Here is a 16,113-nt window from a genome sequence, read left to right on the forward strand (position 1 = left end):
AATCTTACCTGGAAGCCCAAGAATACAACAGAAAAAAGGAACAGGACTCGGTTGTAGTGGGGGTGGAACCTGAGGTCCTGGCGTGACTAGGTCCTCTGTCCCCGCTGCCTTGTTCTCACCCTCTGTGTGGCCCACCAGGTCCCTTGGACCCTGAGTGTTCCACAGAGTATGTTTTTAAAACCAACAAACTACTGAAGCTATTTATAAATAGGAACATGAGGGAAACCTGCTCATTTCTTTTATATCCCCCAGAAAACATAGTTACCTACAAAGTATGGAGACAACATCAATCTGCAAAACTCATGGGGAGCATCAGGGTATAGTGGAAAGAACATGAACTATGTGGACAGAGGTACAAGGGTCCAAGTATTGGATATGCCATTTAATAAATATATGTCCTCAGGCAAGTCACTTAAACTCTCTAAGCCTCAGTTAACATGTCTATAAAATGAAAAGGAGAACACGGTACTTCCTTCACAGAATTTTCATAAGGATGAAATATGTTTAAAGGAATGATAAAATAATAATCATCATTATTTTTATTTAAAGAGCACCACTGGAACTTCCCTGGAGGTCCAGTGGTTAAGAATCTGCCTGCCAACACAGGGGGCACAGGTTCAACCCCTGGTCTGGGAACTAAGATCCCACGTGCCATGGGGCAACTAAACCCATGCACCACAACTACTGAGCCCATGCCCTAGAGCTCATGACCCACAACAAGAGAGGTCACCTCAGCGAGAAGCCTACACACCACAAGTACAGAGTAGCCCCTGCCGCGAGCAGCAACAAGGACCCAGAGCAGCCAAAAATATTAAATAGATCATATGTTTTTTAATCCTCTATGGGTTACTTTAAAAAACTAATAATAAATAGAGAGCACCATTTATTGAGGACTCACTTCGCGGTAAGTACCTAGCCCACTGACTAGGATTTAGTCAACAAAATCAGTTCACATCCCTCTTTGCACACCAAATCTCTTGCCCTTTGCCCTTCTCTGAGTAAGCATTCATGTTACCTTTGGGTTCCTCTGGCAGTACATGCAGGACCACCACTTTTTTGAACACGAGGCTCTCCATTTGGAAGCGGATTTCACAGGTAAAGTTTCCTTGGTCGGTCTCTTCCACGTTTTGGAGCAGGAGGGAACCGTCATGGTGTAAGATGTCCCCCACCAAACGCACACGATTCTGGAACTGCCCCACAGGCACGCTGATGTTAGAGTAATAGAAGAGCACGTACTCATCCTGGAGGGCAACACAACATCAGAGGAAATTTCAAGCCCATGGCACCAGACCCAGAAGTCTGAGTTCAAAAGCCCCTGTTCCATGGAGGCAGCATAGTCATTGTCACCACCAGCATCAAAGAAGTACTTGGTACCCAATTAATAAGAAGAAGAATAAGAAGAATGTGCCAGACAATACTTTAACTGACACAAGACTCTGTGGCTTCTATTAGACAATGACAATTGGAGAAACAGGATGAACACATTTTCATTTCTTATAGTTTAAGGTAAAATGTAACACCTACTCTGAAAATCACTTTGGTGATTCAGACTCACAACTTTTGGTGTTTGTTTGGCCACGCTGCACGGCATGTGGGATCTTAGTTTTCCAACCAGGGATTGCACCTGGACTCTAGGCAGTGAGAGTACAGAGTTCTCACCACAGGACCTCCAGGGAATTACACAAACTCACAACTTTTGAAAAGTACCTCCCTGTGTTCTGCCATGGCCCCTGGATTCAATGGCATCTAAATGCAACCCCACAGACTGGCTGTTGTAAGAATTCCTGCCGTGTTAGCTGTCAGCCCTCTCCTTTCCACCCTCCTCCAGGCAGCACATCGTAAGGCATGAGAAGGAGTCATCAAAGGAAATGGTTTACAGACTTGGGGGAAAAGCCATAGGGAATTCGTAGTTTCACTTAGACCATGGGTATACCCCTCCTATAACAATAAACAGTCAGGAGGTTAAGACTTTGCCTTCCAATGCAGAGGGTGAGGAGGGTTCAATCTCTGGTCAGGAAACTGAGATCCCACATGTCTTGGGGCCAAAAAACTAAAACATAAAACAGAAGCAATATTGTAACAAATTCAATAAAGACTTTAAAAATGGTCTGCAGCAAAAAAAATCTTTGAAAAAAATAAATAGTAACAAACATTTGAGTGATAGTAACATTATGGAAATAACATGCTCTGAGCTACTGAAACAATATTTCATTTGAAAACCTTAGGACTTTATTGCTAGTCATACATTACTTGGAGTATATTTCACAAATGAGACCAATACACAAGTATCTATCTCCACAGAATCCCAGATGAGGCTTCATACACTTTTGCCAATCCAAAGAGCTCCCTCACTCAGCCATGCTGAACCCGCCAATCCTAACAGTTTAAGCAGCCATGAAGGAGAAAGAGATGATTCAGCACTTAAACGGATCGGCAGAATGCCGAAAGACTCTCCACCCTCCTGAAAGATTACAGTGACATCATCCCTGTGCCTGGGCCATAACTCTTTTTGTCTAGACCAATGTGTTTTCATTCTTCTCACCCCTCCCACCCACCTATGCTACTCCACAAATGGGAGAAACAGGAAAGAAAAGAAACTAAAAGAACTTTATGTGTATGTCTCCCATTAGCTTCTCAATGACCTGAAAAGTATTACCATTATTCACAGATGGGGAAGAGAAGCTCTGAGAGGTTGAGTAACTTTCCCAGCTGATTGTGATCAGCTGTGTACCACCAAGAGCTCAAACTAGGAGGAGGCTCAGTTCTGGTGAGCTCCAGAACCCAACTCCTGAAACCCACCCCCCCACCTCATAGCATGGGATGACTTGATTCTCCCTCTCCCCATATTCTGACACCATTGGCTGGGGCTTCTAATACACAGCAGGGTTTCCTCCTTGTTACCTTGATGTGCTTTCCTGATGAGAACATCCAGTCTACCTTGGTCACATGTTTCTCTCCTGTGCTCTGGGAAACACATCCCAGAAGGGCTGAATCACCCACGTGGACTGTTAGCTCCACGGCGGAAATACTCAAGTCATCCAGGCCCAAGGAATAACCTAGAGAAGGCAACAGGCAAGAGAGACATCATCAGACAAACACACTCAACACAAAAACTAGTATTAATCTCCAAGTAGATGCAGACTTTCCTGGTGGCTCAGATGGTAAAGAATCTGCCTGCAATGCAGGATACCTGGGTTCAATCCCTGGGTCAAGTAAATCCCCTGGAGAAGGGAATGGTTACCCACTCCAGTATTCTTGCCTGGAGAATTCCAGGTACAGAGGAGCCTGGTGGGCTATAGTCAATGGGGTCACAAAGAGTCCGATATGACTAAGCAACTAACATCTTCCCTCCCCAGATAACCCAACGTGAACAAAGTATTCAGAGGACTTTAATTCAACCCAGCATGGCATTCCCAAGGGTAACAAAAATACCCTGTGGTTACCCCCACGTGGCTCAAGTCAAAGGACTTCTACAATCTTCATACTGTCCAATAGCTCCTAGCTAGACCCTCTCTCTTTTCTAGTCTTCATCCCTGAAATCTCCTTTCTAAAGAAAGAAGAGAGGGAATTCCTTGGCAATTCAGTAGATAGGACTCCGTGCTTTCACTGCTGAGGGCACAGGTTCAATCTCTGGTTGGGGAACTAAGATCCTACAAGGCACGTAGCAGGGCCAAAAAACAAAACAAAAATAAGAAGAAGAGAAACCCTGAAGTCTCTCCCCTGAGGTCGTGAATTTAGATGCCTCTAAGCAGGTGATGATGTCTCTGGCTCCTAGTTTCCCACCAGTCCCCTAACTGAAAGGCCTGTTCACAGGTAACTTTGCTTCCCTCAGTTTTTCTCCTTTTTTCGTCCCTCTACAAAAGCTTATCTCTGAGTGTGCCAGCTGATTCTGGCCGTAGTGCAGATCCGTGTAATTAGGTCAACACAGAGCACGGCCCCTCCCTTGAATTTCCTTTGTTTGCTTTCTCCCCACCTGCCCCCTCCAGGTCTGCCCTCAGCCTGGCTTTCCAGCCTCTAGGGGTTAATCTTCATCATACCCCTCCAATATCTGTCCATTGTTCAAGTAATTTCTCTTTTCACTTAAAGAGAAAACCATTTCTAAAGAGAAAACCATCACATGGATTTTTCTGTTTTTATAAGACATGCTCTATGCAAAGAGACAACCACAGCAAGACACAATCAGATGCTGGCCAGTTCCCATCAAAGAAGAGCCAAGTGAATGGATTTGGGTATAAACAAAATGCACCGGCCTCTCCATCCAAGTTGTTGTTCCAAGAGAAGAGTGTTAACTTCCTGCCCAACAGCAGGCACACACAGTGGGGAAGATGGGAAAGAAAACATGAACTCACCACCCTCTGGAGGAAATTATTTTGAAAGAAATCAAAAGTACCTCCAAAAATGATTTGGAATTTTCCTGTAGGGAAGAACTGAGCAGCTTCAAGTGTGGTTAAAGGGATAAGAAGCTGTATAATGTGATATGAAGAGTGCTGACTGTAGAATTAAATGAGCTTGCTAGAAGGTAAGAGCAGCAAGCAAAGCGGACAGAAACTTAGACTTGACCGGCAGCCTTTGTACAGAAATAACTGAAGAAATCAAGACTTTCTACAGAGGAGGAAAACCTCTCCATCAAGAAGTACAATCCTGGTCACCCAGTGTCACCAGGCAACTCCACAGGGGGTTAGATTGCTAAGTCTCTGATGGAAGGGCAAAATGCTGCAGGCTGCTTCACCCATCTCTGGAAAGAAAAGAAAGTGAAAGTGAAAGTCTCTCACAACCCCATGGACTAAACAGTCCATGCAATTCTCCAGGCCAGAATACTGGAGTGGCTAGCTGTTCCCTTCTCCAGGGGATCTTCCCAACCCAGGGATCACACCCAGGTCTCCTGCATTGCAGGCAGATTCTTTACCAACTGAGCTATCAGGGAAGCCCCTGAGATTATTATAACCCTGATTCCATGGTGAAAAAACTTCTCTAATATGGACTATTTTCTTGTGCGCGCACGTGTCTAACTGCATGTGTGTGCAAATGCTATGTTGCCTGGAATTAAAGCAAAGACCATTCTTTTGTGCACTTTGCTGAGTCATTCTTTAGGTCACCATGCAAAGTCCAAAAAGCTGATAAAGAAGAGAAAAATGGAATGGATAAACAACAAGGTCTTACTGTATATCACAGGGAACAACAGTCAATATCCTGTGATAAACACAATAGAAAAGAATATGAAACGGTATGTATATATGTATAACTGAATTGCTTTGCTACACAGCAGAAATTAACACATTATAAATCAACTATACTTCAATAAAATAAAAAATTTTGGACTTCCCTGGTGGTCCAGTGGCTGAGACTCTGAGTTCCCAATGCAGGGACCTCAGGTTCAATCCCTCAACAGGGAACTGGATCCCATATGCCACAACTAAAGCTCCCGAGTGCTGCAACTCAGGCCCAACACAGCCAAATAAATAAACAGAATAAATTTTTAAATGAAATTCAAAAAAAAAATTTTTTAAGAAAACAAATTTAAAAGTCATGAGAGTAAAGCACCTAATTAATTTATCCATGGGATAAAGAGAGAGACAAGGTGCTAACGGATGAAAGGGGGCCAAAGGATGAAAAGACAACAGATGAGCAAGAAGCAGCAGCCTTGAGCACTGTAGGAACAGGAGACTCCAACCCGGTTCAGGGAGGCAACCACAGCAGGCTTTTTAAAAGGAAGTAGAGCTTAAGGAGAAGGCTGAAGGCTTAGGCAGGCTTGCTAGGGTGAAGTGGGGAGAGACGGTACTAGGCAAAAGAAACTATCAAAAACTGGGCAAGAGCTTGGTGCATTTGAGGAACTGCAAGAAGGCTGGCATGACTAAAGCAGGAAAACAATTACAGAGACTTAGGGACTCTCTTTGATGATTTCATTTCCTGATAAAGATAACAGTTGAAAGTGCAGGAATGGAAGTGAGAAACTTTCTTCATATTCTGTAAGAAGGTCATAGAACACCCAGTCAGGACCAAAAGGCATTCTGTTTCTAATAGAAACAGAGGAATATTCAGCTTTCCAAGAAAGAGTCTGCTACCTGGCTTCTAAAACAACTGTTTCAACAAAACTATAAAGTTCCAGGCTGGGGTTTCCGTTTTCAGCAAAGCAAGGGGAAATGAAAATACATAACATTGGCTTCTGAACACACATGAGACTTAAATCAAATACCCTCCTTGGTCCCTTGGCTTCCACTTACCCAGTAACACTGGTATCAGGATGACTTTCAGTGGGTAAAACATGCTGTTGTCAATTTTTCAATCTTAAAAGAAAAAAAAAAGTCAGAAAATAGTGTTAGGAGGAGTTCATTCATTCAACCAATCACTAGTGAGTACCTCTGTGAGCCAGTCTTTCTCTGAAGTACTAGGATGCAGCATGGAACAAGGAAGACAAGGGCCTAGTCACATGCAGCTTGCATTGGCAGGGAAATGGAGAGAAAAAAGCAGCAAATGAATGAATAAGAAACAGCGGATGCTGGTAACTGCTATGATAAAACAGAGTGGTGTTTGGAGAGTCACTTGGGGGCTGCCTCAGATTGGCTGTAAGGGAAGATCATGTGAAAGTTGCTTTTCGAGAGAATAAAAGCAAATAATTCCAGGATAACCTTGAGATGACAACCCTAAACAATCTACAGTCTGACAGTTTCATAAAAATGAAAGATTACAGGATACTCAGCCTGAAATGTTGATCTATATCTCCAACTAAATTAAAACAACTGCCTTAAATATATAAAGAACATTCTGAACATGTAAGAAGGGAGATACACAAATAAGGGGGAAATTTCTAAGCTCAGTTAAGGCATTCACCAAGTTCTATGACACAAAGAAGCCACCTGAAAGGTCCATGGCGAGATTTTATTTTTTCACTTTTTCAGGCAGGATAGCAGGAGTAGAAGGAGAATCGGGCTGTACACAGGCAAAAGTACTTTAAAAGCATCTCTATTATCTCTGTGGTATAAATTTCACTGCATCCACCATTTCCTGGGAATAGATTTGCTGTTCTACACAAAGCCCCACAGTTTTCTTAACAAAACAGAAATACTTAACTCCAAAGAGTCACAATTCAACCAGCCTTAGGCTCCAACCTACTCCTGCGGCGGGCCTCAGCCATGATCTCTGAACCCTTGACAGCCTGGAGTAATTCCACCTCAGAATTTGCTGAAAGGAAAGGTCTTCTTGGTGTATTAACATCATATTACCCTAGCCAGCTCTGCTGGAAGTCCAGCATGTGTGTGGTGGCCATTTCAACTTATAAAAAAATGATTACCTAAGAGTTTCTTATCTGAATTTTAATCAACAAAATTCTCCAACTGGGTCTTCCCTGGTGGCTCAGTGGTAAAGAATCTGCCTGCCAGTGCAGGAGACATGGGTGCAATCCCTGATCTGGGAAGATCCCACGTGCCGCAGAGCAACTAAGTCTGGGCACCACAACTCTGTGCTCTGGAGCCTGGGAACCACAGCTAATGAAGCATGCACGCCCAGAGCCCGCGTTCCACAACAGGAGAAGCCACCACAGTGAGAAGTCAGCACACCACAGAGAAAGCCCGCACACAGCAACGAACACGCAACACAGCCACAAATGAATAAAATCATTTAAAAAAATTCCCCATGTGGAAAATCAGGGTCAAGCTGTTCAAGGCAGCCCTACCTAGGTCTTGCTTGTGCCGAAAGTCAGTTGACCTTGATGAACCTCAATTTCCTCACTTATAACATGGGGATAACGACGCAAGAATCAGATGTAAGAATGTAGATATCAGTGCTTTAAAAAATAGAAAGCATTACTATATAAGATCCTATTTTTTATAGCCTAAAAGTCATATAGGAAATTTAGAGGAGATTTTGGACTCTGAGAATCTACCTTTACAAGAATGGCAAATGATGAGTCAGAATGAACTGGAAACTTCTTAAGTTTCGGTTCTTGAATCCATTACAACAATGAAGGTAACAATTACACTGACTCAGATGTACCAAAAGTCACATTAAGTTTTCCCAAATATAAGTATTTCTAATGAAAATACAGATCTCTCTCAAGATAGCCACAGCGTGCTTTATTCCAGCTCTATATAAAAGATACACCCACCTTATCCCACACATCCATCGCTGAGCATAAGGGGCTTCCTTTATAGTATAACTTTAATTCATCATATCTGGGACAACTAAGATCCCTGTTGTATTCTGGATGAATTTTTTCTCCAGGAAGTTGGTTGTGCTCCCTTCATTCCCCAGCAAATAGTTTTTCTATATTCCCCAAAGCAGTGCACTATTTGCACCGAGGAGTAGTCACTGATTACAGAGTAGACTTACCTACACCCTCAAGGGCAGGACCAAAATGCATCTCATTTATGACTGTCCATGCCTGTGCTACAGCAGTGGTGAAGTGTCTGGCATATACTGGATACGTGCTGATAGCTGCCAATATAACCATCAAATTGAAATCAGCTTCGACATCCTGCAAACGCACTGTTCTATTTTAAGAGGAAACCAGCGACTCCAAAAAGATTCTGAATCTAGTCACCAAACTCAAGACACACAGAGCCACACCCAAACCTTTTTCAAACAAATTCTAAGAAATGTGCCAACAATCTGACAAATAGAAGATACCCATTTTCAGTCCTAAGTACTCAAAGGCACCATTAGAACTCTGTGTGAATGAATAGAGAAGCAATGACTTAACAGTAAAAGCATTAAGTTTTTTAAAAATTCCCTTCCCAGATCAGACATTCCATTAACTAATTCTTTGATATTTGGGAAACCACTCCATCTCCCCAGGCCTTATTCTTAACATTAAAGGATCAAACTTTTCCCCTCTAGTTATAGCACCACACTAGAAGTCAGTAACTGACACTCATTAAACTAGAGAACAGTATGTGACAGGCACTGTCTGAGTGCTCTGCACATTAACCAATTTAATTCTCACAACCCTCTATGAGGTTTTACACATGAGGAAACTGAGGCACAAATTGGTGAAATAACCTGCCTAACAACACAGAGCAAGTAGCAGAGCCAGGATTCAAACCGGGGTCTTCTGGATCAGAGACCATGTTCTTAACTACTATGGACGTCTCCTCCATGCATGTGAAAGTAATCAGTGTTTTAGAGCAAAGCTTTCCTGAACTTCATTTAACAAAACAAGATTAATCTGATCCCCCTGACTGACTGACCTTCTCACCTCCTGCCCCTAGTTAACTCCTGTTCATCTTTCAGATCTCAAATTAAATGTAATTTCCTCAAAGAAACCTCTCCCAAACCACCCTATCCAGGACACATCCTAGCCACATGTTTTAATAGTACTGTTATTTCTCTTTCTTTTAGGGCACTTGTCACAATTTCTAATTACATATTCGCTTAAGTGCTTGTTTGATTAAAGGCTTGTACTCCACCCCTCAACCCCCAAGACTATAAACTTCATGAGGCCAAGAGCCATGCCTATTGGCCAGTGCATCTCCAGCACCATCACAGAGTAAGACCCAGAGTGAAAGTCCAGGGACCACTGATCAGATGAATTAATAAACACTTAAATGGGCCAAGAACATGACTTGAGTCAAGTTTCAAGTTTCCTAGTTAGTTGGTAGATATTCAGAAATTCCTACCATGTAATACAGATAGATAAATAATAGTAGACGGGTAATCTTATATATATATATATATATATATACACACACACACACACACATAGTTCAGAATTTTATTATTCAGATGAATAATTCAGAATACATATATGAATCTCAGTCTCTAAAAAATCTAACAGAAGCACTCAGATGAACCTTAAGCACCTTGATGGACTCCATCTGAATCTTCGACTCTGCCAGCTTCCTTCCCAGATGCTGATTTATCTTCTCACAAGCATGTTCTTGAGGTAATTCTGCATAGTAAGTTATCTCATGTGTTGGTCAAATGTTTGGAGCTAAGCTTATGGTTCTTTCACAATATAACTCTTGGCAAGTATCTTCTATCACCCCTGGGGATAACTGTAACTATCAGGACCTCCTTTTCTATTATTAAAAGTGTAAGGGAATTGTTGTCTTTGGCACAATTAGAAAAAAAAAATCTTCAGAAAAGAGGTTCACGGCAATGAGATGACCACAGAGGATGTGGAAATGACCCCCTCAGTATTACAATATTACAGGACAAAATAACGGAGAGGCACTCTCTCTCAGTCAAGTGTTTGCCCCTAGTAAGGACAAGTGACCACTGAGCTCACCGATAACCTCACCACCTTCCCTCAATCAGGCAGTCATTATTCCTGCTCTCTCCTTTAGACCAGCTTCTATCTAAACCATCCTACTTTATCTTCCCTGAGATCCAGCCATGCAGATGGTGAGGCAAGCATGAACAACAGCCTAGCCCTCTTGGGAGGTTTAAGTTCCTGACTTCTTAAGGTTAAATATTGGCCTGTGTAGGATTGGGAGAAAAGAAACAGTTCAGGAAGAGTTCTGCCATGAGTCCAAGGAACAGCCAGCCACAGCTCTATCTTAAAGACACAGGCAACTTAAAAGCTAAAGCTTATCACCATCATCATCATCATTTATTCTTTTATTAAGAGCAAACCTTACTGGTTTTTTCTCTGAGGATCTTAATACAGGTTACTCTACACTGCAGAAAGGAAAACTGGACCCACTAGACTACCTTATGGCAGTCCTCCTGCAGAGGCTCACAGTTCTGGGATTGCCTCACAGCCCAAAAGGATGGCCTTTAAATGAAAACCTTCAGAACCAGCTTTATTCCGAGTGAGAAAAGTTCAAGTCACTGCTTAAGAAATACAAAGCAGGCGCTTACCCAAAATGATGAACACCAGGAGAAGCAATTCACTCAATTCTCCCACCACTGCAGTTCCCAAGTCCGACTGAAGACACTTCTGCCTGCACAGAAGGTCAGGCTCAGATCAAACCATATGCGTGCATCCTGAGGTGGCTGCTGCGACACAAACAGGAACCTCCGAATTAAGGTTCTCGTTTCAGTCAGCTGGCCTATTACTCAATTTTTATTTACACTTTCATTCTAAAATGAGGTAATAAATTCACCTTACTGAGGCAAGCCTCATGCTTCAGACCTCTGCAGGTGTCATCTCCTCTCCTAGGTGACAACCTCCTAGGGTGGGATGTTGAATGGTCCCAGGTAAACAAGCTGAGAAATCAGCTTCATGCAAACAAAATACGTTTAAGATTAACACAAAACATTTTGCTCTGTATCTAAAATATAGCAATCTTGCAATTTTATTTTTCCTCTCAGTACAGAGGGGCAATATAGCCAATCCCTGCTTCCAAAGGTATGCCTGTCCCGTCCTCCAACTCACCACCGAGGCATGTCAGTCTCCCCTGACCATGTGACATCAGCATTTCTAGCATGCAAGAAGCATTTTATTCCTCAGAGAATCCCCCGGGTGACTTGGACATCCTAGATTAAAAACTCAAAGCTTCTTTACATCAAGGTATCTTTTGCTTTCAAGTCACCACTTCAAAATAAGTGTTTTCAGTGTACACACCTTCAATCTTGCCTGCATTTGTTTGACTTACACATGGGCATACTTGTTTTTTGAAACTTGTTCTGTATTGTTTGACAAGTTGTTGAATGCTTGCTCTTCTCCAGGACTATGTCTCATGGTTCTTGAGAATGGGTATGCCGGTAAGCCAGCAACTGAGCAAATACCCACAATGTGGTCTATTTTAAACTACCAACATTTTAACAATTGTTAAAAATTCCTAAAAATTTAACAATCAGCTCTTAAGCCATGAGCTGGCTCCAGCACACCTCTGAATCTATGTAGATTTTTGCTGGGGTACGGCTCAGAGATGAATGGTTACTGGGTGCCGAAAATCATAAACCACCTCCCTTCTCTTTCACATGATGGCTCTAGTCTTATATGTACACACACACCAAAAAGTAGCCAGAAAGTGCAAAGAAGTTTATTAACTATGATGTGGTAAAGATCTCAAGAGTTACAACGTCTGTGCATATGACCCAATAGTGCATATCCTCCTACAAAAATTAACAAACAAGAAACAAAGTGAAATGCAGCAGGTAACAGTCCAACACTAGAGTCAAAAGGACGGAGTTGCCTCTTCTAGCAGCAAAGTTTTAATTGTGCAATTAAATGAGAGTCTTGTGCCACACATTATTGGTCTTCTTACAACTCCTGTTTGGAATCATAACCGAGTAACACACAAGAACATGCAGTCTCAGGATTTGGCCACCAGAATTTTTTCTAAACAAGGACATGAAACATTCCCTCGTGAAGCACAGAGCCCAGTTTAAGGGCTGCAGAGAATGTGCCCCCCAAGAAGCTTGAGGTACTAGGTCACATGGGAAACACAAAACATTTTATAAGTTCACATTTGGTAACAGAATTAAGAGCTCAATGCACAAAACTCATAAAAGCAATGTAGCCACAAGTAAAGACTTCAGCAGCCAAAAGAAAAATTCTGAAAGGCTTTTAACCCCCTCTGAAGGTTCAGAATTCAATTCCGTTTCTAGACAAGGCTGGTCTCCATAAAGTGTGATAAGAACTCATGGAGAAGCAAAATGAAAAAAATAAAAAGAGAGTAGCACCTTAGAAAATATTAAAACAGTAAGTTAAAAAAAAAACACTTTATCTTCCTTTCATCCTTAAAAGGCAGGTATCCAAACACTGCTTTGTGCTTCTTTGAAGAAAAAAAAGAGCTGTAATTCAGACCCCAATAAAAGGGCTGAAGAAGGAGACTGAGAGCAACCTTAAGACTGTGATGTGACCACAAATCCATGGAACAGACTAGTGGTCAACTTACTCTCCTACCCTGAAGGATTTCATCATTTGGTCACTTAAAAAGGAAGGAACTGATTCAAACCATGATCAAGGCTACAAAATAACATGGCCAGGCAGTCACACAGCACTATTTACCTAAATTGATAAACATATCCCGCTGGATGAATCCTTATAACATGCCCGAAAGGAAACTGCCAGAAAACTCAGTCAAAACTGGTCCTTTATTGAATGGGATATAACTTTCCCTGGATTCCTGTAACATCATCTCTTTCTCAAAGAATAAGGACCCACAAGAAGTCTATCTCACAACTAGATCTCTATCTTTTAAATGTCCTAGAGCCCAAATTATCTACTCTTGTTGCTCAAACTGTTTTCCTTTCTGCCTTGAGGTGTCAGACTAGACTGTCTCACTAGATTGGCCCCAGACAACCGCATACTTTACAAGTAGCCCAAGACTGTAAGACTTAACCACTGTAGATGCAGACGACAATCTTGCTTCTGCCTCTTCTTTCTTATATGATCAGAGGTAAATCATAACATCTATTAACTAATCAGACTTTCTCATTAATGGACTAGATTAACATAAAAGGCCAGGCCAAATCTATGAGACAGAATAACCTAAATTTTTAAAAATAGATCTTGGCAAAAAAGTATAAAAGTGATTTTTGTACAGCATACAGTGCATTGTGCTATAATATGGAAACCTCCTGAGTCACTAGCAAAGAATCACAGAAAGGGGCTATCCTGCTAAAAGAATCAAATTATGAGACACATTTTTTGTCTCTCATAATTAAGAAGCAAATTCTATCCCTCTATTACAGAGGACTAGACAGTCAACCCTTCCTGATATGTCATACATATTTCTTAATGGCTTATAGAAAATCCCATGTAAATTAATATTTGAAATAATGTGGTGCAGTAGAATGGAGGAACTTGATAGAAGATATCGAGAGAACAGAAGAAGGAACTATAAGTTGTGTACACCCTCACTTCCTTATCTCAAATATTATGCAAAAAAGGATTTATAAATACCTTCTTTCACTCATATTTTCTGCATTTTAGAAGAAAATTTTTAAGAACAGCATAGGTTAAAAGAGATTTCATTGCAAATAACTGGTAAAGTTATTCTACTTATCCCCACTAAAAACCCTATGAAGAGTTTTTCTTGCCTCTGATCTGAAAGGTCAAGAAGGAAACCATAAACCACTCAGCTGTAAGAAAGTAAAATAACAAATTGCACCTAGTGAGAAAAAGAAGGGAACCCCTCCATCTCAGCATTTCTTAATTGTAAATTGTTGACACTTTAATACTTTAGAAACTCAGTCAAATAAACCACTGACTCCCGATCCCACCGTCTCTAAAAAACTGGGGTTATACACTCCAAGCCTCCCAAACACAACTGATGATGAGATAATTAAACCAATGAGTATATGCTGTAGGCTAACTCACAGCTGAAAATATTCATGGAGCAAAAAACAAAGAATATCCCCAAAAAACATTTTGTCCAGGAGCACATCAGGAAGCTCTAAGATCCATTTCATTAAATACATACATACATATATGTGTGTGTGTGTGTGTGTGTGTTTCAGCAGTGTGGCCAACATCTAGGATTCTCCCTCATAAAAACTGGAAGAAAACATGTAATACATTCAAGAGCAAAGACTAAACAAAAAGTTATCTACTTAGGAAAAGAATTCCTTCATTCAATTAGAGTATAAGTTATTAACAGGGGTAGTTATGAGTCTCTTCTGAGAGTTTTTGAACAGTTTATAAATACAAAAAGAATATTTCTTCAATAAATAAGTCACTCCTAAAGTCTTTACTGATGACTTCCAGGATTCTCCACCATTATTGTCCAAGCCAGCTCCACTTCTCTAGGAGGATTTAGCTGCCAGTGGAATGAAACATTTTCTGTTGTTAGGTGACTCTTCTTCAATCATGCAAACTTCCATCAATATGTCTCTTCATAGTCTGAATCCTGGAAAGGAAAGAATAGTAGTTGTGGTGTGTATATGAAGTACATGCCACAGTCAGAATTCAGGTAAAGACCATACGGAAGGGCCCCCCAAATGGAACTCAGCTAGGGACTTCATTAAGAGTAAAATGGCACTGACTCAATCCACCTAAATTTACTAAGTATTTCAAATTTAATATATCCAAACTCAGCTCCTGATCTTCTGCCTAAAACTTGTTCCAGCCACAGGCTTGTACATATTAGAAAATGGCAACTCTATTCTACCATTTGCTCAGGTCAAGAACTTTGGATTTATCCTTAACTTTTGTTCACAGACACATGCAACTCATCAAGAAGTCCTTCTGGCTTTACCTACAAACTATAACCAGAGAACAACCACTTCTCACCATCCCCACTACCACCGTCTTGGTCCAGATCAACACCCTTTTCCCTCATCTCCATTATTGCTAAAGTCTCCTAAATGGACTGTGTTTCTGTCATGGTCCCTCACCACCTGTTTTCAACACAGAAGCCAGAATGACATTTTTAGCACTTAAATCAGTTCAGCGTTCTCTTTGCAAAAACCTCCAGTGGATTCTGTTTCAGTAAGATTCAAAGTCTAGGTCATTACAGTCATGCAATGTTGTATAAGATATGACGTTATCTCTCTGAAGAAATGCTATTCTTTGCCTTGCTCTCTTCATTCCTGCCACACTGGTCTCCATGCTGTTCCTAGAACATGCCAATCATGGCCACTCCCCGGGGTCTTTGCGCCAACCATTTCCTCTGCCTAGAATAATGCTCCTCCATGGTAGCCATGTCTCTTGCTTCTTGTTTTAGATGTCTATTTAAATAGTGTCTCAATAAAGATGCCCCCAACCATCCTATTTTTTTTGGCCACAGCATATGGCTTATGGGATCTTAGTTCTCCAACCAGGGATTGAACCTGGTCCACAACAGTGAAGGTGTCTAGTCCTAACCACTAGGACCACTAGGGAATTCCCCCAACCATCCTATTTAGTACCATACCCCCTTCTCTAGCCATTCCATCTCCTCTTCCTATTTTATTTTTTCTCTATAGCATGAAGCACTATCTGAGACACCATGGGAAATAGATGGGGAAACAGTGGAAACAGTGTCAGACTTTATTTTGGGGGGCTCCAAAATCACTCCAGATGGTGACTGCAGCCATGAAACTAAAAGACGCTTACTCCTTGGAAGATAAGTTATGTCCAACCTAGATAGCATATTCAAAAGCAGAGACATTACTTTGCCAAAAAAGGTCCGTCTAGTCAAGGCTATGGTTTTTCCTGTGGTCATGTATGGATGTGAGAGTTGGACTGTGAAGAAAGCTGAGCGCTGAAGAATTGATGCTTTTGAACTGTGGTGTTGGAGAGGA

At 41.4% G+C, this 16,113-nt stretch overlaps 2 protein-coding genes across 4 annotated transcripts in view; both read right to left on the reverse strand.

Moving 5' to 3' along the window:
• AMICA1 (adhesion molecule, interacts with CXADR antigen 1) overlaps positions 1-11,410 on the reverse strand; it is a 35,068-nt gene extending 23,658 nt beyond the window's left edge. Inside the window, exons 1-5 of one of the 3 annotated variants that reach the window (XM_010830411.1) lie at positions 10,798-11,024; positions 8,326-8,430; positions 6,222-6,284; positions 2,902-3,056; positions 1,016-1,241 (exon numbers count right to left, since the gene is read on the reverse strand). In XM_010830411.1, coding sequence (XP_010828713.1) covers positions 1,016-1,241; positions 2,902-3,056; positions 6,222-6,264 — 424 coding nt within the window. In that variant the 5' untranslated portion in view covers positions 6,265-6,284; positions 8,326-8,430; positions 10,798-11,024. Of the gene's footprint in view, positions 1-1,015; positions 1,242-2,901; positions 3,057-6,221; positions 6,285-8,325; positions 8,431-10,797; positions 11,025-11,314 lie in introns of those variants that run through there. The other 2 variants (XM_010830410.1, XM_010830409.1) reach the window with 2 other exon arrangements.
• Positions 11,411-11,902: 492 nt separating this feature from the next.
• Positions 11,903-16,113, reverse strand: part of MPZL3 (myelin protein zero-like 3) — a 28,218-nt gene continuing 24,007 nt past the window's right edge. The window contains 1 exon segment of the mRNA XM_010830412.1: positions 11,903-14,738. Within this exon segment, the coding sequence (XP_010828714.1) occupies positions 14,712-14,738 (27 nt within the window). The 3' untranslated portion in view covers positions 11,903-14,711.

This window comes from Bison bison, unplaced genomic scaffold (genome assembly GCF_000754665.1).
Source record: "Bison bison bison isolate TAMUID 2011002044 unplaced genomic scaffold, Bison_UMD1.0 scf7180017864518, whole genome shotgun sequence".
In the NCBI taxonomy this organism is placed as follows: domain Eukaryota; kingdom Metazoa; phylum Chordata; class Mammalia; order Artiodactyla; family Bovidae; genus Bison; species Bison bison.